We start from the raw sequence: 27,416 nt of genomic DNA, 5'->3' as shown, positions 1-27,416 counted from the left end.
CGAAAAACATATACTAAATTCAATTTAGGTGTCAATATAACTTAGATAACAACATAGTGAAACATTGTGCAACGGTAAATTTTCAAAAAAAGTACATTTAGGATCTCGCACAAACTCAAAGTTTTCTTCAAAATTTCTACATCAGTTATATCGATTGTATTATAAGACCAAACAACAAACATTCAACAAACACACCACTAGACTAATGCAAAAGACAGAGTTCAAGTGGCATCAGTGAAGTTCGGACAGGATAAATAAGTTATTAAAGATTAATGCTCTATTAACTAAAAGTCCAAAACAACCTAATCTTCTGAAGTACCAAGCATTTCAGCAACAAAGCTACAAACTTGATGCACAAAGCAACATATAAATTCTCTACCATATTCAACAGATATCTGTAAATAGCAAACAACCAAAAAAAAGTGAGAAAAACTTATTCCTAAACACAGAGTTCCAATAAACCTGAAGCATATAAGCAATCAAATCATTCCAATAATGTAGCTTCAAGTCCATGTCATTTTTGTCTATCCCCTCCTTCCCTAGTTTAACATTGAAAAAATGTAGTAATAACTCACCACTAAATCCAATGAACAACACCAGCTCCAACCACTATACCATAACAGGCTATTACTAACAGTCAAAAACCGTTACAAAAAATATTTGTAACGCTTTTTATCCATAACAGTTTGGGCGTGGGTAATCTATTACAAATATTTGTAATGGTTTAAAAGCGTTACAAAGCATTATTTTGCTAACGGTTTTTTCCGTAACTGAAAATATTTACTAACGGTTTTCTTTGCTCAATTGTATTACTATTTAGTAACGGTTTTATAACATTAGTAACATTTTTTTAGGATTACTCTTTTCTAACATTAGTAACGGTTTTATAAAATCAGTAACGCTTTTTTGTGTTAATCTTTTCTAACATCAGTAACGGTTTTATAAAATTAGTAACGCTTTTTTGCGTTACTGATTTATAAAGTTTGTAACGGTTAATTTTCTTTTTGGTAACGGTTTTCTTTGCTTCGTAAGTGTTACTCATTGCAAAGCTTAGTTCACGGTTTTCCACCGTTACAAAACTATTTGATATGTAAAAAAAATAATTTAAAAAAAAAATACCCCCACTTATTGAGTATTCTACAATTGTCCATAATATAAACAAGAAATTAATCTCATAAGTACATCCAATCACATAATCTTTTATTAAAATAACATCACCAAAACATCTTTCATAAATAGGATTTGCCACTTAATGAAATACACACTATTTTCCAAATCAATGAGACTTGTTCTTAAACTCAAACTCTCCGTCATTTGTATAGAACTAGCACCTTCAATAGTTGTAAGCATCGGGGAGATGATTTTGGGATGGTATCATCAGAAAAGTCTCTTTCATCCTATACACCAATAGAAATATATAAAAAGAAATCAGGCAGTAGAAAACAAATATGTATAGATATATACTTATATCCTATTCTTAAATAGTAGCTCATTATACTCAAATTACGAAATTCAGAAAAGAGAATATGGTAGTAGGCTAGTAGCAATAGAAACATAGTATAGACATGAAAGTTTAAGTAACTCTCCAAAACCCTATAACCTTGTCAGACACCTTGACGAAAGACATAAAAATTTCGGTAGAGTCTCCTTTGTATTTTCAACATTTCATAAACATAAATCCTGTCATAACCTGAAAATCAAATAATATATTGATTCTTATAACTAACTACTCAAATATATTGATTCGTAGAACCAGCTACTTAACCATCTCGACCAATGCCAGTTAAGTCAAATAACCAATCCTCGAATCAAAAAGACACTATAAATTATATACCAAAATTAAAATGAAAACAACATATACATCACTTCCACTTATATCAGTGTTATACACTTCTATTAGTTCCAACCCGAGATACCACACTTCGAATATATATACACCATACATTCACACTACTTACATATAAGAACCCATCTTCCAAAACAAAACTCGTGAATAAACTGCATAAAGGAATTTAGACAACTTTTAGAACGGAATATACTACAAATTGTGCGGAGTGGGAAAGATTTTTTTGGGGGTTGGGGTTGGGGTTCAAGAATATAAAATGTCCATCTTACTTAGGTTTCAACGATTTTTTTTTTTTTTGGTGGGTGGGTGGGTGGGTTCAAGAATATGAAATGTCCATCTGACTTAGGTTTCAACAATTTTTATGCTCTCATACATACTTTCAGTGAACACTTAAATGCCAAAAATTCCCTCAATTTCTCGAAAGGTAATTACCCAAGAAAAAAAACACTTATTCCTAGCCTACTGTTAATCTTCATATAGAATTAAAGGTTACTCTTCCCAAAAGGAGAAACAAGTTTCAACAAAAGGAGTATGTTAGGCTGAGTCCAATGGCTCTCTATCCCTTTAAAAGTAGTGTTAAAGTCAATAAAGTAGAGCTAAAGTCAATAAAGTAGAGCTAAAATAGAGCTAAAGTCAATAAAATAGAACTAAAGTCAACATATTTTACTCTCTATCTCTATTTTACTCTCTATATATAGAGAGTAAAATAGAGATAGAGAGTAAAATATGTTGACTTTAGCTCTACTTTATTGACTTTAGCTCTATTTTAGCTCTATTTTAGCTCAACTTTATTGACTTTAGCTCTATTTTATTGACTTTAACACTACTTTTAAAGGGATAGGGAGCCATTGGACTCGACTTTTAAAGAGCTCTAACAACAAAGATTTTATTCTCAGAACAAAAAAGTGGGAAAATAAAATGGACTTCAAGCGGTCGACCCCTCTAAAGTGGCTTAGGCAGAGGTAAGAAAGCGTTGGGTTTCCAAAATATCCTACAACTATTTTCACTAAAAAAGCCGCCATAGAAGCCTCCTTTGACAATATATTGGCAACCAACCATAGACATCACAAGACTTAACCAAAGTCAAAATAATTAAACAATTTCAGCTCTGACAAATGCATACCCTTATTGAAGCACAAACTGCAGCAATGCGACTAGCCATCACGTTCAAACAGACATCATAGTGGCAAAAATTCTCAACATTCCCCCCGAAAACTTCCTCCATTGCTCTCTTATTATCTCTGATAATACCATACAGAAGAACTCAAAAGAATATCAATGATTTAGAATTAATCCCTTAAAAGATATAATGGATCCACTTGAAAGTATAGTATCATTCTGGGGATAGCAAACTGTTATTACAGGTCACACACTTTCCTCTACTATATCATCATTTACAGCTATAACACAATTAAAGATAAGTCTCATTCAACCCCATATGTCTGCTTTTAAACCTTTTTCTTCTAAATAAAGAAATTAGGTGTTCGTTTACATGCTCACCCAGTCTGAATGGACACAAAATGAAGGTAACTAACAAAAGTTGTAAGCACAATACCTGACTATCTATGACAAAATACTCCAAATTCATCTGCAAGTTCACACCCCAAATTATAGAGGATCACTGTTAAGCATATAAACTATCATCCAAAACCAAAAAAAAATCTTGTCACTCATAAATAGATAAATGAGGAAGAAATCTCTTTATATGCACCTATTCTAGGTAATACACTAGTATCATTCTTGATGAGGCTAACCAATTCCTTTGGAATAGGTGAACTAAAGAATATGTATGCCCTGTGAGAAAAACAATAGGCTAGTTAGACAAACAGTTGATTAAAACTACCAAGGACCATACTTCTCTTTGTTACTTCCCTGCTTCTCCATATATATAGTGACATTGAAAAGCACCCTTAATTTATATAACACTTTTGTTTAAATATATAAAAGGAACATCAACATAAAAAAGGGTAACAGAAAACAAATAACGAAAATGAAAACGGGAAATGGGAAAAATTGTAAACATATGAAAGACAGGTTAGGAACATAATCAAGCATACAGATAAATGCAGCCATGACCCATCTGAGAATGATAGATTGACAGTTCTACAACGCAGCTATATGCATTTGAGTGTTTGCATCTAACCATCAATAAGTTCCAGCAAAAAAAAATCAGTTTTTGGCGTAAATAACAAGATATAACCCTGAAACTCAGACCGAAACCTATTCCCCAACTTCGTTTTGTATAATGATCTTTGCATGCTTTCTCCAAGTCCTGTGAAAAACTGCGAGCCCAATAAGCAACATCATGAGAACTAACATATCTGTAATGCTTCTCGTGTCGCAATTGTTTTCTCTGCATCGGGCATGATAACGGCCAAATTTAAGGCATCCGCCCACAAACATCAATATCCCATGGGTTGACCACGATTGCTCACTTTCGGTGACGGTGAGCAACCTACAAACTCGATACAACAAGTGTGCTTGTGCGAGGAGAATCCACCTTAATATTCATAGCCTCGTCCAACTTAGGTGTTCCCCCGCAAACAACATACTTGTATGGCACCGATTCATACCATCCCTCACGGCATTCACTATGCAACACTCGTGGGGAAAGATAATATGCGCATCTTTTCATGAAGAGGAATAGAGCGGTCAATCGGGATAACGGGCTGTGGCGGAGAACCATAAATCTTATTAATCCTTTTGGCAGTCAATTGAGTCTCTCTTATTGCTTCACGGACATCTTTACCCGGTGCTCTAGCTGGGTTCACGATTTGAACCAATACTAATTTGCCTTGAAGTTCGGGATCTTTGCCTCAATAGTTGCTCCACGACTAGTAGCTTTAGATCGATCCCTTTGAATATGTCCATGTCATCTACACCCACAATCAACCTTTTACGCAAATTGTTCTTGAATCTCCTTAACTTTAACGATTCGTAGATGAAAGATTTAACACGATTCAAGTCTACCCATATGAACACCGGCGGGTAAAATTTTCAAGTATATTGTGCGACCAAAGTAATCCGGACCAATATACCCCTCTTCGATGCATACTCGGCGATCAAACATCCTCTTTGCAGCATGAGAGGAAGTGTCGAGCATAGTCAAATGTATGAAACCCAATTACATCGAATTCAGTAGAGCCTTCAAAATCTCTTCTCATTTGGAAGAGTTCGATAAATTTCCGGCCGAGGGAATGGGCTGTGAAGGAAGAAGCCAAGTTTGACTCGGTGGAATCGCTTCCTTAAGAAGGTTGGGGAGTACCATAAGGTGATAGTCGTGGACCCGGACATAATCCTCCTCCGGGATTTATCACCTCCATCACTTTATCTGCAAAAATATTTTATTTGCGAAACATAAACTTGCCAAAGAGAGCGATCAAACAGGATCACCACGGTCGGGGAAATGGGTAACATGTAGTGAAAAGAGGCCACAACTGCCGCTTGCAAAATCCATGGTAAAATTTCTTCGAAGGTCCAGGTAGAAATGTTGGGACACAACTAAACTTCTCCAGCATTTGTTGAGAAACCTCTTCTTGTTCACCAGCATCTATATCCGCCATCCTCAGTTTCTGATGAAAACCCATCCTTCATTTGCAACAATATTGAGTCCTCGTCTAAAGTAAAACACCACTTTCCGGTTACAGCATCTCTTTGTGCATGCAATGGTAGCCGATTTGCCACTATAATTTTACGCTCACGACAATCAATTGAACAAATATCTGAATCTTCACTATTACTTCCATCACCATCTATGTCGGTTATAACCCGAGAAGAATCATCACTTTCGTGGAAGGGTTCTTCTAGGCGTTCTTGGAATATCAAGTAGATCCCCGTAAACCAAATCCAAAAATCTGCACATGACACCATGCTTCGTACCAAAAATTTTCTTGTCCAAATACTCGGTCATACAACTTCCAAATCGGTCTATAGGCGGTACTAAGATTTCCAACGAAATGACTTCAAGCAGTAATGACACTATCGCTAACATTCCAATTCTTTACTAACCGGGATATGCTTGCCGGTGTGCTATATTAAGAAGAACCCCTTTGATATTTTTCTGCTACTTCAACTCGTCAGACGCATAAAGTGCAACACCAACAACAACACCGGTCCACTAGTGAAGCCGGTAGTAATGGTCTAATTTTCTCATCCAATTTGTCGAAAGCAAACATCTCATCCTCAAGCATCCTCGCGAAGAAGAATCTGCTGTTGTTGAGCCTTTGGGGGGGCGTAGACCAGTGAAGCTAACTTCAATGACAAGACAAGAACAGATTGAAGCGACAATTTTATCATTGATTCTACTAGATCATGCAACCGCAGTTTCTCAGCCTACCTAACGTAGATTAAGATTACAAAACCCTTCAACGCCTCTTGTAGAACTGGTGGATCCAAACGGGGATTTGAGAAAGGCGGCTACCATTGTTCAGCGAAGATATGCAAACCCGACACGCGGTCCGGCTTGACGTTCTGCTGGTCTTGTGTGTCTAACCCGTGGTTAGAGTATTATTTTTTATTGATCTTACATCCTGTTGTTTGAATTTAAAGTTGGCCTGATGGCTAGAGATTTGATCTTTAAGTGTTTAACGTTTAGATTGTTTTATCAGATGCATGTGGACTTGCGGAATTATATAAATCTACAATATTTTTAATAAAATTATTTCTTTGATAATTAAAAACTATGCCTCGTTCAAAACCCTTAATCTACTTTTACTTATGTATATATTTTTCTTGGGGTTGGTTTATGAAATCTGTCGATGGACAGCATTGCCACTTTCCGGCCATGCATGTTTGATAACTTTATAACTCAACAACCGCACTAGTATTAATAACACAATTGAATTTGGTCTAAACCCACCCAAACAAACAGTCTTAAACACCATTAACACTTTGATGTAATACCATTTTGAGATAAGTACGAAATAATTTTGTTAATTAAGACCATTTTCTTTCAAGAATCTTGTCAAACAGTTAATTAGCATCATTTTGCAACTGACCAGTTTTATAAACATAGATGAAAAATCATTTCTTCTAGCTAGGGGGAACAAAGTATACAACTACTTTAATTTTGACAAATTTAATACCCAACCCTTGCGATTCGATAGGATACAAAGAACTCTAAATATGCAATACTAAAGACCCTAAAATTTTTATAACTCAAACAACCGAACTAAGAATCCATATTGCAACATAAAAAAACATGCTTTAATCATTCAGAGATCAAACCACAAAGCAAGGAAAATAGAAATCAAAACATAACTAAAAGCAGGAATTTTAACACTTGCATTAACTATTAATTACACATAAAAGAACAAAATCAAAACTACAAAAATCGAATCTTTCATTGAAGAACACAAAATTATAAACCCAAGTTAATTTCAAAATAAACATCTAGTAGTAGTGAGAAAACGCGGAAAAGAGATATTAGATGTAAAGTTGAAATCCATAGAAGAAGAAGACGAAGGAAGGAAATTACCAAATAGCGTTAGCAGCGGCGACCGGTGCTGACCCCCAAGAGTTGTTGTTGAGAGAGGCGATGAAAATTATAGGAGAGAAGGAGATGAGAAAGAGAGAAGAGCGTAATTATTTTAGTCTTTCCCTCTCACCGAAAATTCTAATTTTGCGTCTTATTTTCAATTTTTCATAGCCTTTACGATTTGTTTACGATTAATGGGCCGAAGCAAAAGTTTAAAAAACGTAACAAATTAATTCTCAAATGCAGTAAAATTAACGTAACACTTTATAAATGAATTTAACGCCCATAAAACGTTAGTAACGTAGTTACACTTAAAAACCGTTAGTTACTGAAAAACTTATGCGTTACTAATATCCTGTTTTGGTGTAGTGAACTCACCACTAAATCCAACGAACAACACCAGCAACACCATCTCCAACTCACCACTAAATCCAATGAACAACACCAGCAACACCATCTCCAACTATAATGACAACAAAAAAATAAATAAGGAATCTCCACCTCAAATTAATGAATTTGGTGAAGCAAAAAGAAAATGAAATAAGGGCTACCTGGTTCTTAATTACTTGAATCTACAAATCTTTCACTCTCTGAAAGAGGAAAAAGATTTACCTTTTACTTTTTGGGATGGAGATTTCAGTAAGGTGGAAAATGGGTTTAACAAGATATGGTCGATTAGAAAGAGAAATGGTTTCGTTTTCATTCTCACCGCGTAAGTTTTTAAGGGTTTTATCTCTCTTTCACTAAGATCGATCTAATTTTGGAGGAGTTTTAGAGAAAATTCTCTATCAAAATTTTGGAGATTTTGTGTTTTTTGTTTCGCAAAATATTTTTTCCGAATGTTAATTTTGTTTTGCTATTTGAGAATTGAGATGGTCCGTAGGATTGGAAACAGATCGATGGTTTGGATGCACTGTGCCTAGAATGTGGCTACAGTGACTGTGCCTCTATCCCACCCCATATACACACACACACACACACACATATATATATATATATAAACAAGCAATAATTCTACATTGACACAAAAAAAATTGACATAGTTGACCGACACAGTGATGTGGCACTGCAATATCAATGTTACACCATAAAAAATCAATGGAATGAATGGTTTACTACGAAGAAAAAATGAGAATGAAAAAAGAAGAAATGTTTTGAGAGAAAAGAGATTTTTGGCTCTTAGCTCTTATTTTCACCATTGCAACATCGATGTTGTAACATGCCACATCACTGTCTTAATTGTGTTATTTTACAAGATTGGAAATAAACTTATTGTGACGCCAAATTTTTTACAAGATTTCGAGAATGCCTAGTAGCAAGCAATGGTTAAGTGAGAAATTGAGTTTACACCACGAGAATGAAAAACATATGTAAGATCAGAACCATGTCATGTTCTATGCATTGAACCATACAAAAATGTACCTAAAAAATGTGAAAACCAGAAGATATAATTTATTAACTTATTCCTGGCTATAGCTGCTTCTTCTACAGACAGCCCAAGTCTCTAAAACTTCACCTAGCTGCTTCTGTTTTCCTGCAGTTTCTCTTCTTTGATGCCATTAACTGAACGTTTATAACTTGCAGTACTAGCAATTACACTTTGTTCACCCACATCTTAGGTCTCCTCCAGAGAATTTTGGTCATCAGGCTTGACAACCATTGGGCCATAAGAATGTACATCTTCCTCTTCCACTTGAAAAGGCTGTAGATGTTCTTACTCCATGTCCAACCCAAATTGTCTCACTTTAATAACTTGAAAAGCTTTGGTTTACCGACAGGGCATTGTTTGAATGTTTTCTTCGTTCCTTGATCCTGGTTCTGAACTGACAATTGAGCAGATTTGGCTTCCTTCATGTTTTTTCGCCGCCTTCTTTCTAGGGAAAATTTAAAAAGAAACAATAACATCCATCTCCTCACACCTCCACGACTCCACATGTGCGCATATAATCAATCTTGAGACTAGTCCACAGCATACATGTATGATATGTTTTCAGATTATCTTGTAAAAAAAACGTTATGCGGTTGTAGTATTTAACTACATTCTTTAATAACCATCCATAGTGATACAACAGAACCAAATAATAAGAGTCCACATTGATGCAACAGCACCAAATTGTAAGTCTCTCCAAGGTCCGGGTGCATAAACCCAAAATATTTTGTACAAAAGGGGCTAGCTTAGGAATTATAATGGACATACGATAACAACAATTTGCTGGTAGAAGAATATAATGGATATCTCCAGTTCAAGAACATCAATTTGCTGGTAGAATAATATAATGAAGGACATCTCCAGTTCAATTGACAAAAACTTGCAAATTATTTGGGGTGTTATGTACTTGTGTTAGTACCTTCAAAAAAAAAAAGAGAGAGAACATACAGCTCCAGGAAATTCTCGTCCATATAACTGTTGTGAGTTTGGCAAGAACTCACAGAACAGCACCAGTTAAAAACCGGTGATTTATGACAGATTCTGCAGTTGGCCGTTTACGATAATCTGGATTTAGCATAGCCTGTAAAAAGAGAATGATCGCCTATCAAACTCGATTCAAAGCGAAGAAAACAAATGAGTATGGTTGTATTTGATTGATAGATATTGAAGACACCAATTGTTACCTAAATAAATAAATGTTATCTGTAAGTGCATGATTGTTTATTTATTCTTCATCTTCTGTATTCCCCTTCTATTTTGAAGATAAATATGTCCATTGTTACAATGTCAAATCACCAACCGCACCACAAATGAACTGGATTAGACTTAAAATCCTCCCCATTCTATCTGAAAAACAGGTTTTGGATCTGAAAACATGACAGATCGATTCTGGATCCAAGAGGAGTCAGTCTGACAGTCTGTTATATGGACACATTATACTTATATACACATACATAGTATAAATTTTTATGATTAATTTATGAAAATAAATGGAAAATTAATTTTCTGCCACCCAAGTTTTTTGTGTGGTCTTAGCCAAGCAACAAGATGGAAAGGTATGATGAAAGCCTCCTTAGTCTCATTGATCAATTTACTAAAATACAAAAGTCTACAAAATAACCCACGGCCATGCCTACTTACATATCAACTCAGAATTTAGTACCACAAACACACACACTAAGACACTACACTCTAGAATGCCCAACTAAATAAACCACATTTACACTCTAGCCAATATGTAGCAGCACCATATCAATCTTCCTTTCCTTTTAGAGTTACTTTCTTCACGAGGATGGTCTATCTTGAACACATCCAAGGGCTCAAATATAGCCAAGTGTCTAATTTACATAAAATAATACTACAAATACTATTAAGTTTTCATGTCCTACTTTTTCGAAATATAGACAAGTCGCTGCTGTGTGCCTGTGTCTGCATATGTGTCACTGCGTCCACACCCATGCAACATAGGAGTGCTCATTTTGTGGCAACCAAGATGAGAACGTGGATTAATCCCAGTTACTACATTGCTCTTTGGCTAAAAGTTTCAACTTTCATCATGTCATGGGCGCCGCTAAATAACATAAATGAGGCTTTACTGAGTGATATTGATGTAATAGGCTAGGGCGATTTATATTTAATTCTTTTTACATGGCCATATAGGCCCATATAATAAAAACATAACTAAGTTATTAATTAATTCTTTATTACTTCAATGTGTAGCTTATATCAAAGTGGTATTAGAGCTATTAAAGGTTTTATGCCACCAATCAATTAGGGCAGGAAATCGAGGCGAGAGACCCAAAACCCAACCAACTGAAACCCGCACTGATCGGGTTTAGATTGAATACAATATCCGATTAGCTTATTCAGGTTGAATTCCTTTGAATATGATCACCTGATCCGGTTCAGGTCTGAAGATACTTCATAAACAAATGCAAAACCCGATTATATCCGCTTAATAATACGTTTTTTTTTTTTTTTTTACAACAACAGAAAACACAATCTCTTGTTGATTTTGTTGCTCATTCAATCAATATGTATAAAATCATTTCTATCGATTGAAACCCAGTTTTTTCCAAACCCATGTCTCATGTTTCTTGTCTTAGTTTTATGGAATTTTCTTGAGAAGATCACCACCATCCATGGGTGGAAGAGTTTTTGGTATTTTGGTTTAATTAAATTCTTGATAAAGATCCCTACGAACAAATAAATAAAACTAAGATTTAATTTCAGATAGTTATCGGCTCGGTTATGCATCTACCGATCCAATCGGGTCGGATTAGCTCTATTTTTTGCAACATATTTCAGAACTTGAAGTTGCCAGTCAATTAATTGCAGTGATGAGAGAAACATCAAGAACCAGAAATGCAGGTTAAAACCAACCTGGAGCAACTCCCAACCAGCACCAGTTCCTAGATCCAAGAACCTGACAGCTTCCAATAAGCGGTCATCTGCAAGGCAGTACCTGATAAAGTATGTGAGCATGTCAAATCTCCCTGTCCAAGTTTTATTACAACAACCATGAAAAGATATTGTATCTTTAGAACACCGACAAAATAGTAAAAGAGTATGATGGCAGGTTGTGTAGCTGACAACATCTTTCAATTTATTTTATGTCATTTCACTTTATTATCCTAGTTAATAAGGTACCTTGATTAGCAAGTCAACCTCTTATTACAGTCCTTTTCTAATTTCCTTTATTAGCTCGGATCTTAATAACAAAGAAATCCTTTTCTTTTCATTTGGTTTCCATATCTAGTGCCTGGTTGCTCGATTAGCAAGAACTTAACCATAAATAATCCATAGAAATCAGTTCAATATTTAGACGCAGAATAACATTAAAGTTCTTCTGTTTAGGTGCCATATTAGAAACCTTCTTTATTGTAAGTAATGAATAATTTCAGTTGAAACATCATCTTCTCTTTGTTTTTTCCAAAAGAAATTAAAGTAGTTAACGTACAATTTGGTATTAAAGCAAGTGCTGCTCTTGGAAAAATTTGATTTAGTGAAGCAGATATGAGAAGATTATGTGTGAAGAAGAAAAGCTTTGGACAAGCTTATGGATCAATCGGAGAAGTGAGGATGGAAAAAGAAAGCTGGAGTTGATGCTTTGTGCTTGAAGGCTAAGAGCCAAGCCCCATCAAGGTGCATCAAAACTAGATAGAGTGGGTGGAGGAGCCGCCACCAAATATTGCTCCAAGAACCTAGAGGTTGGTATGGTAAGATCTGGTAATGAGTTCTTTGAGTCACAGCATTCCAAGAAAGAGCACAAAGTTTTTTTATATTGATAAAAATCAATAAAAAAATTAAGGAAATCACACCATTACACCAACACCAAGAATTTGCAAAAGCTAATTTTCCAAGACCAAATATCCAAATATCACTCAATTAAAATATTTCACAAAGCAAAAAAGATACAAAAGCGAAAAAAAAAACAAAAGAATAAAAAGAGACAAGCTCAAGGACCACCACCAAGCATCCACCAGTCACACACAAACCACCACCCTCAAACCCCCATTCTCGCTTCATCTTGTTACCTAAAATATCTATTTTATGGAGTTAAGAGAAAGACGAGATGGAGAAGAAGAGAGCAGAGAGAATACAACCCTTACTAGCCCTACAAAAAGTTAGGCCATCTATATTACTGGGGAATCTTTCAGGGTGTAACCCTTATACACCCAAATTTTCTTACCTTGAGTGCCACCTCATAAGTTTTACTATATGAAGATTAAATATGTTTAATGTCGATTTCTGACTACAAGCAAATGTTCTCAATGTTATGTCATCAGTAGAACACAACTAATAAGCATAATTAACACTGCACAGAAACATTTGAACATCATTGTACCTTAACATCCTGATAAAAGGAAAGGAAAGAAGTCTTATTTGAATACAATAGGTGAAGAGGATTCACATACTCTATCAGAGTTGATCAGTAGGGTTTAATCCCTCGCCCTAAAACACCCCCAAAAAAAGAGCTCATGTACAGTTGGACTAATATGCATTTACAAAGTTTACAGCTTTCTTTGTTGTACATAAAAATATTAAAGCAGAAAATGCTTCTTTGCAAGCATTCCCAAGGTCAGGCACTTCACAAATTCCGGAATCTAATATTTAAAATTGTCATAAATCATGTTGTTCAATAATATATGAAGCAATTTTAGAAAACAACAAGAGTAGATCTATACAACCTATTACAGAGACATTTGCAAGGAATCCCATCTGAGGCCGAGTCTAGGGTAGAGCTTTTCTCAAACTGCACAGTTGTTGAAGTTAGTTGACATGGCAATGGCAATGGCAATGGTGGGTAATGGATAGCATGAGAAAAGGCCTAAGAAAAACTTTGGCCAAAAGTAAAGTGTGCTGGTTATGAGACAGACAAGTTTCTTATGGAAGAGAAGAGGAAATTCGTGGTAAGGACTCGAAGGAAAAAACAGACATCTCATATAGACTAATTTCATATTCCTTAGATAATAGAATGTCTCTCCTTGTATATATAGGCACTTGGGGATTTTTCTAGGTTATCATTAACTCATTGGGAGAGTTCCTAGACACTACATACATTAACCAAAATAAAGTCCTAGAGAATTTTACAATTTCTAGCACATTGACCATAATCACAAAACACCCAGATACTTCTAGTACATACAAATATAAATTAAGCTTAATTTCCAACATCCCCACTTAAGTTAATCCATTTCAATTGACTAGTCCCAGCAACATCCTGCTGAAAATTTCGACATTACAATGCTTTTAGAAAACACTGACTATTTGATTAAAAGATCTTGTGCGCTTCAACTGAACCATAAGTCCATAACAGAGACATTCTTCCTTTTGTACTTTCAATTTACTTTGCCAACGCCCTCCATCCAATGTGTGCTACAATGTCGAGTTTCACATTCCATGTTACGACTCGTCTCTCATCGCAACGGTTCATGCATAAGTAATCCCGAACACTTGAAAATCCTTGGTTGCTCCTGTTTTGATTCACCACATTTCTGGTTGCAAACTCACTCCTTTGATCATTTCTTGACCTGCACTTTGGTCCTTTCCATGAACTAGGCCACGATTCACATTTATAACTTCTAGATTTAGCAATCTTACCTCCTTTGTTTCATCCTTTATGGTCTTCTTTCCAAAGATAACATAAGCCACCCCTTCCCACGATTTGGATCATTTCTTGATTCACGCTTTCACCCAGGACATCATCTTGAGTCACCAGCTTTTCAACTTTTCTCCATGGGCAACTCAAAAAACGTTTTTGATAACTTCAATTTTTTGACTTGTGTTCTTCTCCTTCGTAGATTCTTCACTTTGTTCCTCATTCAAACTACTCTGATGAGCATTCCTCGTTTATGTATACAGCTTGTTCAAATTGTGAACACCGCAAGACATTTTACCCATATTCATTCCTAACAATTTTTTCTTGATTTTCACCAACATTATTCAATATTACCTTGGTAATCTTTAAGCAAAATCTCTCACGCATTCTTTGAAGATCAAGCATATGCAATTTCTAATAAATGAAAGAATCCAGTCCTCGATGGATAAAGTCAAAAAACACAAAGTTAGCAATCTTTGAGCTAGTTATCTTCCAACATATCTATTTGTTCTTAAGGAATACTTGTTCACCATTAGGTTCTTCAAATTCTTGTTCAACGACCTCACATAAGTCTTGACATTGAAACAAGACCATCATTTTGAGCCTCTGTTGCTCAGTTCTTTCCATCAAACTTTGGGATGCACATCAGCAAACAGTCATCTTCTACATCCATTGCCCAATCCTTTGTTGGGTATAAGCTACCCAGTTCAAACACTTTGCACAAATCAGTGGAAACACAACAGTAACACCAAGAACACAACAACAAACTAATAGCAGTAAAAGAACACAAAAGAACCAGTTTTCTCAATAGAGAACTTTCACTATCAAAGGAGATAAGTGAGGTTACAACTTCCCAATATAATGGGGATTCCAATCAACACAAATTCTTTGTACAGAGATGGACAGATTATATAGTGAATAAGGAGACAGTAAAATGGAGAGAAGAAAAGGACCTCTGTACAGTGGATATATCGTCACCAATACGAGAGGAAGAGGACTTTGAAAATACTCCAGAAACGTGAACAGTAGCTGCTACTTCTCCTCCATCACACTCCCTATTTTTCTTGCTCAAAACATTAATGGAGAAATCTCCAGAGACATTGGAACAGTCGCAGAACACCAGTCCAGATTTTTCTGACATAATCTATAAGGGTTTTGGGTAATGGAAAAGACTAATCCTGCTCCCACTAAACCTCATTAACAGTTGGGTCCTCATAAAGAGGGACGCCCAACAATCTCCCCCTCCCGATTTCAAATCTGCAACAGAACAACTGACTTCTTGCTTGCCTTTGGGTAATGCCTTTGTCATCATTTCAGAACTATTCTTGTCGGTGTGTACCTTTACAAGTTGCAACTTCTTTTCTTCAAGTACATCACGGATCCAATGGTATCTTACCTTGATATGTTTCGATTGGGAGTGGAAGCTTGGATTCTTGCTAAGGCGGATGGCGCTTTGACTGTCACAATAGACGCCATACTTGTCTTGTTTCACACCAAGTTCTTTAAAGAACTTCTTCATCCACAACATTTCCTTGCAACTCTCCGTTACAGCAATATACTCCGCTTCCGTGGTCGATAGAGCCACACACTTCTGTAGTTTAGATTGCCATGACACAGCTCCCCCCTGTATATGTAAACAAATACCCTGAAGTAGACTTCATGGAATCCACATCACCTGCCATATCCGCATTGGTGTGGCCTTCTAACATTGGTTTTTCACCTCCAAAGCACAAACATGCACTAGAAGATCCTCTGAGGTGCCCTAGGATCCACTTCACTGCTGCCCAATGTTCTTTCCCTGGGTTGGAAAGAAATTTGCTCTCTATACCAACTGCATAGGCGATGTCTAGCCATGTACATGGCGTACATCAAGCTACCTACGATAGATGCATATGGAACATTCTCCATTTCTTCCTTCTCTTTGCTTCTTGAAGGGCTTTGATCACAACTCAACTTGAAGTGAATAGCAAGTGGACAACCAACTGCTTTGGCATTGTCCATATTGAATCTTGTTAGCACTTTCTCAATGTACCGTTCTTGTGACAGCCACAACTTTCCAAGTTTTCTATCACGGGAGATATGCATGCCTAGGATTTGTTGTGCCGGACCTAAATCCTTCATAGCAAATGCCTTGTTTAATTCTTTTTTCAACCTTGCAATTTTGTTAGCATCTTGTCCAACAATCAACATGTCATCGACATATAATAAAAGGACGATAAAATCACAACCAGAAATTTTTTGGACAAAGACACAATAATCTGATGTTGTTCTCTTGTACCTATGCTCCACCATAAATGATTCAAACTTGTTATACCATTGCCGCAGTGCTTGTTTCAACCCATATAAGCTTTTCCTTAGCTTACAAGCCATGTTCTCCTTTCCTTTGACTTCAAAACCTTTTGGCTTCTCCATGTACACTTCTTCTTCGAGATATCACCATGTAAGAAAGCCGTTTTGACATCCAGTTGCTCAATTTCCAGGTTCATACTTGCTGCCAATCCCAATACAACTCGGATTGAAGTCATCTTCACCACCAGTGATAATATCTCATCAAAATCTATACCCCGGCCAAAACTTTTCACGACTAGTCTTGCCTTGTACCTCGGTCCCGAGCTCTTCTCTTTTGATTTTATCTTGTAAATCAACTTGTTTCGAAGTAATTTTTTTCCTTTGGGCAGCTCAACCAGATCATGTGTTGTTCCCATGCAGAGAATTCATTTCTTCTTGCATAGCTTTCAGCCACTCCGTCTTGTGCACATCACTAATAGTTTCTTCATATGATTTGGGTTCACCTCCATCCGTAAGCATGACATACTCATCTAGAGAATATTTTTTTGATGGTTGTCGCTCTCTAATGGATTTTCTCGACTCAATTGGTGGTTCTTGAGGTGGTTGCACATCTTGTCCTGCACTGGGCTGAACTTCCAGTTCAACTTGCTGCTCCACTTCTTGCTCATTGCCACTTGTCAGAAAATCATCATGAGTTTCTGGTTCATGTCCTTGGACAGCTCCAGCACCATCATTATCTTCTACCACATGAGGAACAAATGGATCCAAGACTCCAAGTCAATGAGATCATCGACTAAGGGCTCAAGCTTCTCAGAATTTTCAATAGTTTGGTCTTCAAGAAAGACCACATCTCGGTTTCTTATCACCTTCTTACTAGCTGGATTCCATAGCCTGTCCCCGAACTTAAACTCCATAACCCAAGAAAATGCATTGTTTTGCTTTTTCATCGAGCTTTGACCTTTCATTTTTAGGAATATGCACAAATGCCATACAACCAAACACCCTTAGATGCCCATAGTGAACATCCTTGCCACTCCATACTCTTTCTGCCACATCTCCATTCAAAGGTTCCGAAGGAGACAAGTTAATCAAATAAAATGTCGTGCGCATTGCCTCCCCCAATAGCTTCTCCCCAACTTTGTGTGTGAGAGCATACACCTGATTTTTTCGACAATAATCCGGTTCATCCTTTTTGCAACGTGGAATCTTGGGAACAGATTGCTTATGTCGAATGCCATGACGTTTGGAATAGTCTTCAAAAGGGTCCAATATACTCCTCCATTGTCGGTGCAGATATAGTTTAATGGCTTTCCCATTTCTCTTTCCACTATGCTATGGAAGGTTTTAATTATGTCCAGCACCTGATTTTTAGTCTTCAAACCATACGCCCACACTTTTCAAAACATATGCCCACACTTTCCTCAAAGCATCATCTCTGAAAGTAGACGAAATAAGAAGCACCACCAAGCGTTTCGACTTTCATAGGACTACTAGGGCAGGGAACGGGTCGGGTATTCCAACATCCGAATCCAAATCCAAATTTATTCATAGTATCGGAACCCGAAATATTTGCAAATATTTCACTCGAATCCGAACCCCAAACCCGATGGGGTAACACTACAAATGTGAAAAATTACCCAAAACATGTATCCGAATCCGAACCCAAACCCAAATCCAAATTTTTTGCAAATATTTCACCCGAATGAATCTGAATCCAAATCCCAAACCCGATCGGGCAACACTAAAAATGTGAAAAATTACCCAAAACATGTATCCGAATCCAAACCCAAAGTATCCATATCCGACCCGAATTTAAATACGGTTAAAGAAATGTATCCGAACCCGAATGGGTCGGGTCGGATTCAATTCCCTGCCCTACAGAGGACCACAAACATCATAAACTAGCTCCAACACATTAGATTTCCTTGTACCAGACTTCTTATGAAATGACACTATATGTTGCTTAGCAATAAAACAATGCGTGCAACTACTTAAATGCACACCTTTCATGTTAGGCAAGTCTTGCCTTTTGGCGAAGATTTGCTGCCCCTTCTCGCTCATGTGAGCGAGCCCTTGCATACCTTTGCTTGTGTCTTGTACAAAGTGCATCATCTCTTTCTTTGTGACACCACACAAGGCCCCTTAGTGAGCTTCCATTCACCGCCACCAAATTGGTTAATATAGCCTTCCTCATCTAGCTTCCTGCTGAAATCAAATTCAAGCAAAGATCTAGTACATGCCGTACATCTTTGAGAACTAATGTACAACCAACACTGGTCTCAATACACACATCCCCAATTCCGACAATTTTAGAAACGTCGTTGTTCCCCATTTGCATTACACCAAAGTCACTGGACTTATAAGAAGTGAAGAACTCCTTGTGAGGTGTAGCATGGTAAGATGCACCGGTATCAATCACCCAATCTTTGTCATGGAACGTGACACTAAGACATACATCTTTACAATTAGAGAACAATACGATGTCCTCCTCAACCGAAGCAACAGCTATGACATCCTTCTCGTGCTTATGATCTCCTTTTTCTTTTATTTGTTCCTTCTTCAACTTTCAACACTTGCTCTTGTAATAACCAGGCTTGCCACAATGATAGCAGCTAACTTCATTCCGTGGCCTTGACTTTTCACCGTAGTGAGGCTTTCTACTTTTGCTTCTCCCCTGGCTTTCTGTAACAAGTGCCTCTGAGTGAGATGAACCTGCACTACTTCTCCTTGTTTCTTCATTTAATAAGCTGCTTGTTGCTTGGTTTATCATAATAACACCATTTGGACTAAAGTTACTTAGAGACACAAATAAGACTCCCAACTCTCCGGCAAAGTGCTAAGTAGCAACATTGCTGACAATTCATTTCCTAACACTATCTTCATGGAGGCCAGCTGGTTCACAATACTTTGCATCTCGTTTAGGTGCTCGGTCATTGACGTGCCATCTTTATACTTCAAATTCACAAGCTTCCTAATCAAGAAAGCTTTGTTTCGAGCAGTATTTCTTGCATATAGCCCTTCTAATTTCTTCCAAAATAAGTACGCCGACGTCTCCATTGAGACATGATGAAATACATTGTTATCTATACATTGGCGAATAAAGCCAATTGCTTTGCGGTCTAATTTCTTCCATTCGGCTTCACTTGTCACTTCAGGTTTCCTCCCCTCATTTTCTATAGCAAGGTCCTTGCAATACAATGAGTCTTCCATTTTTTCTTTCCAAATTGCATAGTTTGCCCCATTCAAACTCACCATTCGGGTTGTAGTCGATTCCATGATTTGCACAAGATAAATAAATAAAACCTCACTCTGATACCACTATTGGGTATAAGCTACCCAGTTCAAACACTTTGCACAATTCAATGGAAACACAACAATAACACCAAGAAGACAACAGCAAACTAATAGCAGAAAAAGAACAAAAAAGCACCAGTTTTCTCAATAGAGAATTTCCACTATCAAAGGAGAAGTGAGGTTACAACTTCCCAATATAATGGGGATTCAAATCAACACAAGTTCTTTGCCCAAAGATGGACAGATTATATAGTAAATAAAGAGACAGTAAAATGGAGAGAAGAAAAGGACCTCTGTACAGTGGATATAACGTAACCAATACGAGAGGAAGAGGACTTCAAAAATACTCCAGAAACGTGAACAGTAGCTGCTAGTTCTCCTCCACCACACTCCCTATTTATCTTGCTCAAGACATTGCTGGAGAAATCTCCAGAGACATTGGAACAGTCGCAGAACACCAGTCCAGATTTTTCTGACATAATCTATAAGGGTTTTGGCAAGGGAAAAGACTAATCTGCCCCCCACTAAACATCATTAACAGTTGCGCCCTCATAAAGAGGGACGCCAAACATCCTTAAGCTTCATGACTCCGATACCACTTAATTAGTTGGTTATAAGATAGACTAGTTTCTTACGGAAGAGAATAGAGGAAAATACAGACACCTTATACATATTATTTCATATATAGGCACTTGGGGATTATTCTAAGTTCTTATTAACTCATTCAGAGAGTTCCTAACTGTACATACATGAACCAAAATGAAGTCCTAGAGACTTCTAGGCTTCTAGCACATTGACCATAATCATAAAACAACTCGACACTTCTAGTACATACGATCATAAATTAAAGTAATTTCCAACAATGTGCTTCTGTAAAAGATAGGATTAGATTTCAAAATTCAACAAGTGTGGTTTTCCACAAGATTTATAGTTTTCGAAAGCTCTCAATAAGATCTTTAAAAAAGGACCAGTGATGAACGCCAAAGTTGAAGAGGGAGGATTTGTAAGTTATTCACACTGGCACATCCTTTAAATATAAGACAAATAATGGTAAACAACATACAACATGGATGGGGGGGCACAATGAGATAAAATTTGTTTGTAATTTTTCAACTTTATGATGTCAAATTTCAATTCTTTTTATTAAAAAAATTGATTTTCTGATAAAACTGGCATTCTCTGGAAGCTCATATTCACATGAGGGATGAAAAAAAATATATAAGACACATGCGGCTGGCTTATGGCGTGCCCTTGGCAAGCTGAAATGCATACATATGTCAGGAAGCATGACTTGCATGTGGGTGAATCTGATTTCATGGTTAATTTGGAGTTGGAGTGTTGAAGGCACAATAAAACCTCTAGTTAATAGCAGGATAAGTTAAAGTTCTTACTCTCTTACAGCATCAAGATCAAGCTTGAAAGTGCTTTCTAGAAGTTTCTGCAAATTAATACAAAGGAGGGTAAGAAGACCTGTTTCATGATCATTTTTTTAGATATTAGGAAGTACTACACAGATTCTGAAAGAAACTGCATAATAACCAAATGGGATATTAAGCTTTAAACATACTTGTAAAGAAAGGATATCCATGATGCCTGCTTCACAAAATGGAACAAAAGCTAAGTAACCAAATAGAAGACCTGCTTCATATCTGATAACATACAAGGCAATCAAAAGTAATGGTATGTTGTTAGAGGAGAAATATATGCAAGCAACATAAGATAACATGGATCAAAGCTCTAGACCAGTTACATGTCATCTGCTATACCAAAGGCTCTTTTCTCCATAGGACTAAAAGCACCAGCAGCGGATGCTCTTCTCCATAGACCCTCTGAAAGTGATCCAGGACCATCATCCTCTAGGATTGAATACCTAAGGTTCAGAACATTATCACATCTCAGTTGAAGATACGAAAAAAATAGCATCACATTAGATGAACGATTAAGTGATTAACTGTCACAATGGTTCTCTCATTTGGAACAAGAATTAATTTCATCATTAAACATTGAACTATCTAGCAATCAACTCTATGAGACAGCTACCACATTAAGGCATTTGAAATTTATTATTAGCATGATCGTTAACCAGAAAATTTTACATATATAAAATTCCAAAATATTAACTTGAACATTGTATGTACATGGTAGAATTTCCTCTAAATCAAATAATCAGTAATTATTGCTAACATAATTTGACTCTTTCAACAATACTACTATGGGTACACTATGGTACTACCACTTAACCACATATTAATTTTTTGTAAAAAAGAACAAATACTTGGGGTGACTTACTTTAGAAAAGAATTTCTTCAGAAAAAAAGTGATTACTAAATAGTTCCTAACCTTTTGTAAAAATCTAAGTAACATGGACACTACATATTCTTAAAAAAATCCATGTCAGACACATGGACACATTGTGCATATGATTCAAACTAGGCTTTCTTCTAAACCTTAAAAGAATGAGAAATAAATTATTAACATAGTTAGAACTCCATAATATGCCACTTACATAGTTATTTTTTTGTGAGGTGCTTTGTAAGGTCTTTAGCCCAAGATTTAGTTGCTCTCTTTTTCAATTAGTTGTGTCCCAGTTAGGGCTGTCAATGGATTGGTTTGGGTCGGGTTCTAGAAAATCTGAACCCGAACCGATAACATTATATTTCATCTGAAACCGAACCAAACCGATAAGATATATTGCAAACTGAAACCGAACTGACCCGAACTGAAAACTATAAAATCAATTAAATCCTAAATTAAATCGATTAATTTCAGTCACACAATTGATAAACACATATAAAATTAATCATAAATATTACTAAAATGTCATCTTATCGGTTCGGGTTCATATCGGTTCGGTGGAGGGCAAACACGAAACCAAACCAATATCTTATCGGTTCGGTTTGGTTTCAGGTTGGTGGAGGGCAAACCAAATTACCAAAACCCAAACCGTTTTTTATTGGTTTGGTTCGGGTCAGTTATCGGGTTATCGAAACCCATTGACAGCCCTAGTCCCAGCGTCCAACTCATATAGGTCGCCGTGTCGGATACTCCGTATCCAGACACCGACACATGTGTCCATGTCAATGTGACTTAGGTAAGAATTAGTAGATAACCATTTGTGAGGATAGTTTCATCTTTCACTAATAACTAACATCTCTTTAACGGTTTCACAAAAGTCAAGGGACCAAGCCACAGCCTGCGAAAGATAGGTACTATAAGGGAAAAGGCTGGGACAAATTACTAAGAAAACCTACCTATTCTGGGTCCACTACATTTTTTTCTTCCACTGGTCAGAGTTGTGATATGACTTAGTATCTCCTAGTCAGGGGAAGTTATTATTGGAGGTGATTCGAGGAATAGTGACATTGCCAACATCATCATTAGCACTATTACAGGTTTATTGATGCTCAAAGGAACGTCAAGTGCTTTCAGGGCACCTACAAGTAAACAATCACAGACAGAGGGGAAAATTCGGAACAATCACAGACAAAGGGATTGTCAAGTTCTTTCACGAACCGGACACAAAACGAGTCAGCCTACGAACCTCGTCAAATAAACAAGCCGCGTATAGATCTTAAAAGTTAACCCCTGAGGCATGTCTCCTGTTTAGATATATTTTTTTCGTATTTTAAATTTGGATTTCTTATTTAATATAAAGGAACCATCTTCTCACAGAGACTTCATACACCCAAATATTTACCTGCAAGAAGACTAGAAAGAAAGAGAAGATCCATTACCTAATATCAACAGAAAAGGCTAGATCACGTAGCTGTGGGACTAGGTAAGCTGCTTCTCTCTCCACTATTGTGCTGCCATTAGAGACAGGGTAGGTTACAAAATGTGGAATAAGGGAAAATATACAAATATGCTGAAAGAAAATGAAGAAGTTATTGAACATAAAAATTTAATATGAGCAACCAGCATACTTGAGAGAAACAGAAGAAGGTCCAAGACTCTGGTGTAATCTGTCATGGTTATGCATATAAGCTAACCCATTCATAACACCCCGAAGCAACATAACAACAAAAAGTCTCCTACGTTTTATTCTTTGTTCCCGGTCAAAAGAGTTCCAGGATTTCTGGTCTTGAACACCATTCTCTGATTCGCTTTTCGCCTTTGCATAGTCTGCTGCACTGTATTTGCCACCATCACGGAAAGCAAGCCACTGCAAGGAGAGTGTCTTTTAAATTGAAACCCATGTAGAAATAAAAATAAACATAAGATATTAATAGTTGATGAAAAAACCTGTTCCCCAGTTTTCGTTTCAAACCCTCCTACGAGTATCTGAATATTCCGACTGTAATCTCTGGAATCATTCTGGAAGGATGTGAAAATATTGATAGATCAACAAATCCATATTGAGAAACACCCTAGCAAATCTCTAGCTATGATATGAATGAAGGAATATGATAAAGAATTGTTTAGTGAGAAGAAAATGCACTCTCTTTTTCTTTTATTTTTATTGGTCTTTCCTGTGTAGTCTTACTTGAAGGGAGGTATGAGCATTTAACTCATTTGCGGCCATCATATCTGCCTCAGTACCACCAGCACGACGTCCGGGATATACCTATTTGTAACCATTTAATCCACAGTAATTAACATCAGTTGTTAAAAAAAGTTTCCTACCTAAGTCAAAAATTGAAAAGACTAAGATTCGCTAGGTTGTACACTAATACATCCAAGTATCTCATCCTGAAACCATTAAACAATGTCACAATGTAGATAGAGTTCACAGACTTCTACACTCTAATCATATTGTATTCTATATTCCAGCAATATAAGTCTATAACTTTAATAATTGGAATCACATATTTCAAAAACATATAAGTTAAAAATATAGCATTACATATATATTTTTTTTTTGAACTGCAAGCGGGGTTTTTGAGAGGTCCCTTACCCCTATTTTATTCATAATAAAATCATAGCTCAGTTACATTCTTACATATTACATATATATAGTAGTGGTAAAACCCATATTAAAAGAACAAAGCGATAAGATTGAGATGTTCGTTCTGGAAACAAGTCCTCCTTTGAGCTAGGGTGGATCAGGATCACTGACCGGAGCGGCATCTCAAACAACTGAAACAAGGAGATATGAAGAAAGATTTGTAGTTCTGCTTGAAGACTATGTACTTTTGGCCTATGGTATACCTTGCAGACCTTGGCTGATGAAGGTGTTCAGACAGTATCGAGGTCCAAAAGGGAAGAGGGGCCATAGTTAGGTCCGTGCCGTGGACCATCAAGAGTAACATGTTTCGGCATATCTGTACTGGGTCTCAGAGTGCCTGTCAAGGGCGCTAACGGATATCCCGAGGTGATCATCACCACCTGCATTCACAACTCGGCACAATCCAACGTGTAACCCGCCTGTTGTCCCATTCAACTACATTTGTTCTTGCAATCCATAGTGACACCAGACAATGTTTAAAGAAAGATACCAAGGCTTACGCCGAAAGGCGCACCTGGAAGACTTATGGGAAAAACACACTGAGCACTATAGCCTCTAATCTAGTTGAAGAAGCTAACAACTACCTACACCTCAAGGCGTAAGCCCTATTGAAATCCTTTCTTTAAGCTTTTTTTTTCTTCCTACTTGCTCTTTTTCTTTTTCTTTTTTGTGTGTTATTTTCCTTTGACTTAAGTACATTATGTATTAAAGCAACCTTTTATACTTGCCTTATTGCTACTTACTTTGGGTCAGAAGTTAGAACGGGACACTTTGTTGCTAGATAATATACTATTTCAATATGATAATGTGATTGTGTCCTACTATTTTGATAAAACTTACTACTTCTCAAGTACCTAAGCCTGAAGCCCTCAGTAAGTTTTATTGTTGCTTTAGAGTGGTGTCACTTACTTTGGCCAAAGTTTCGTGTGAAAATTCCTTAGTGCCACTCACAAGGTAACACCTAAAACATTGGTACGTACTATAATGCTTGTTTAAGTAATTAAATGTGTTTGTAGGACTTAGCATTTCTCAGCTCAAGTCAAAACTAATTTATCTTTAGAAATTTTCAAGCATTCTTATGTTTATAATCGGGGCTTACGAGTCTCGAGCCTCAGGGGGGCCTTCCACCTCGAGGTTGAAAGACTTTTAAACATCAAAAGCAATTGTCTCCACCGAGGCAAAGCAGAACTGCATTAGTTACTCTTCCATGGTCGCTATGATTGGCTCCATTCGCCGCAGTTTGGTGATACCTAATGCAAGAAACCTTGGCTCGAGAAAAGAGCCAAACATAAAACCTCTCTCTCCAAAGTCCAAAGAGCATAAGCATTCACTACAATTATGACACTTACACGTATAACCTTCCAAACCAATTTCTTGATTACAATGACCATTTACAGACAAAAATTGCATAAACAAATCATAAATAAAAGAATTTACCTTAAAAATAACCCGTGTTCCTCTATATGGACCCTGACCCACTATTCCTTCGTAAAGCCTGTAATAAACTGCCATGGATACTATCAGAACTAGTCACCCCTAACAAAAAACACCAGATTTTGTAAATCAGCCCACGGAAGAAAAAAAAATCACCTGATCTTAACCTGCCCTTCTCCAACATCTTGTACTCTTAATCGTTCCATATCTTGCGATGACAAAGAATACTCAAAATCCGAACTCGCTTGTAATGTCGAATAACTAAAACGTACATCCAACAAAAAACAAAAAAAACATAAACAAACAAGAAAAACTACTCCAACTGAAATAAATTACGTCCGTCAATTTATTATTACCTTGTAACGTTGAGGAATCCATAGCTTCCAATCATTCTACCAACTACAAAATCATCTGGGTTGGTGAGCAGTTGTGCTTTACATATTGAAAACTGCTTACTCAACTTGTACGTATTACTAGAATTAAAATGCACGGGTTTAGACAAGTGCACGAATTTGTTGGGACATAAATAAGTGGTACCATTAAAACTAGAGTACATAGGTGAACAACGAGAAAGTGATGAAATTATCATTTTTCTATGTAATGTGTGAATTGGCGCGAAGGAGGTATGGATAAAACTGTTTATGCACGACAGCCACTTAGCGTGTATACGTGTCGTGATATCAGACAATTGGGCTTTGATCCACTGTTCTGGATCCGCAAAAATTTGGTGCACCGAGTCATGTGGTGCACACATCATCGAGTAAGTGTCAATCATCAGTGAAACACATTCAATGGGACACAAATTCTAATAAACTGCTGCTACCCTATTAAGCAATGGCAGCACAATTTCTTTATTTAATTTGGTTCATCTGTTTGTGTAATCATTCGTAGCGCAACATGATTGTTAGACCCAGATCAATTTTGTTTACAAACGACTGGATGCAAACTCAACTTGAATCCAGTTTAAGACAGAGGCATATGACTAAATTGTGAGAATATATATCCAAGTTCACGATTTTTAATCACCCCTTAAGTTGAAAGTTGAAACATATAAAGTTTACACTGTACTAGCATTCCGGCATTCCGCTTGCAAACTCATAA

The 27,416-nt window shown here is 36.7% G+C and overlaps 1 protein-coding gene and 1 pseudogene across 4 annotated transcripts; both read right to left on the bottom strand.

Annotated features, from left to right (window-relative positions):
• Nucleotides 1–1,329: 1,329 nt before the first annotated feature.
• Nucleotides 1,330–5,837, bottom strand: LOC147524453 (putative alpha,alpha-trehalose-phosphate synthase [UDP-forming] 9 pseudogene; annotated as a pseudogene).
• A 3,507-nt stretch (nt 5,838–9,344) lies between these two features.
• LOC147524452 (Protein kinase superfamily protein) lies at nt 9,345–26,949 on the bottom strand. 4 transcript variants are annotated; one of them, XR_015219457.1, is made up of 13 exons: nt 26,672–26,926; nt 26,472–26,576; nt 26,319–26,386; nt 24,420–24,500; nt 24,179–24,250; nt 23,860–24,098; nt 23,671–23,742; nt 21,687–21,806; nt 21,504–21,585; nt 21,328–21,374; nt 11,635–11,716; nt 9,936–10,140; nt 9,513–9,832 (listed from the first exon to the last, which is right to left on the bottom strand). XR_015219457.1 is itself a non-coding variant. In XM_086603270.1 (12 exons), exons 1-12 carry the CDS (start codon nt 26,902–26,904, stop codon nt 9,749–9,751), a joined length of 1,275 nt encoding a protein of 424 aa, XP_086459396.1. In that variant the 5' UTR covers nt 26,905–26,947; the 3' UTR covers nt 9,345–9,748. The 4 variants fall into 4 exon arrangements, 3 of the variants coding, with proteins under 3 accessions (XP_086459396.1, XP_086459417.1, XP_086459409.1); XM_086603270.1 differs by lacking the exon at nt 9,936–10,140 and having other exon boundaries at nt 9,345–9,832; nt 26,319–26,376; nt 26,672–26,947; XM_086603291.1 differs by lacking the exon at nt 9,936–10,140 and having other exon boundaries at nt 9,345–9,832.
• Nucleotides 26,950–27,416: the final 467 nt, after the last annotated feature.

Source organism: Coptis chinensis, chromosome 1 (genome assembly GCF_015680905.1).
Source record: "Coptis chinensis isolate HL-2020 chromosome 1, ASM1568090v1, whole genome shotgun sequence".
NCBI classification, from domain to species: domain Eukaryota; kingdom Viridiplantae; phylum Streptophyta; class Magnoliopsida; order Ranunculales; family Ranunculaceae; genus Coptis; species Coptis chinensis.
This window is presented reverse-complemented; position numbering and strand designations above follow the sequence as displayed.

What these genes read in the sequence shown, in the direction of transcription:
- LOC147524452 (XM_086603270.1), bottom strand. Translation starts at nt 26,904, where the DNA reads ATGATAATTTCATCACTTTCTCGTTGTTCACCTATGTACTCTAGTTTT. An exon ending in ATGCTCATACCTCCCTTCAA is followed by an intron (nt 24,251 to 24,419) that starts GTAAGACTACAC and finishes ACATCCTTCCAG; the next exon opens with AATGATTCCAGAGATTACAG. An exon ending in GCCTTTTCTGTTGATATTAG is followed by an intron (nt 21,807 to 23,670) that starts GTAATGGATCTT and finishes TCTGAACCTTAG; the next exon opens with GTATTCAATCCTAGAGGATG.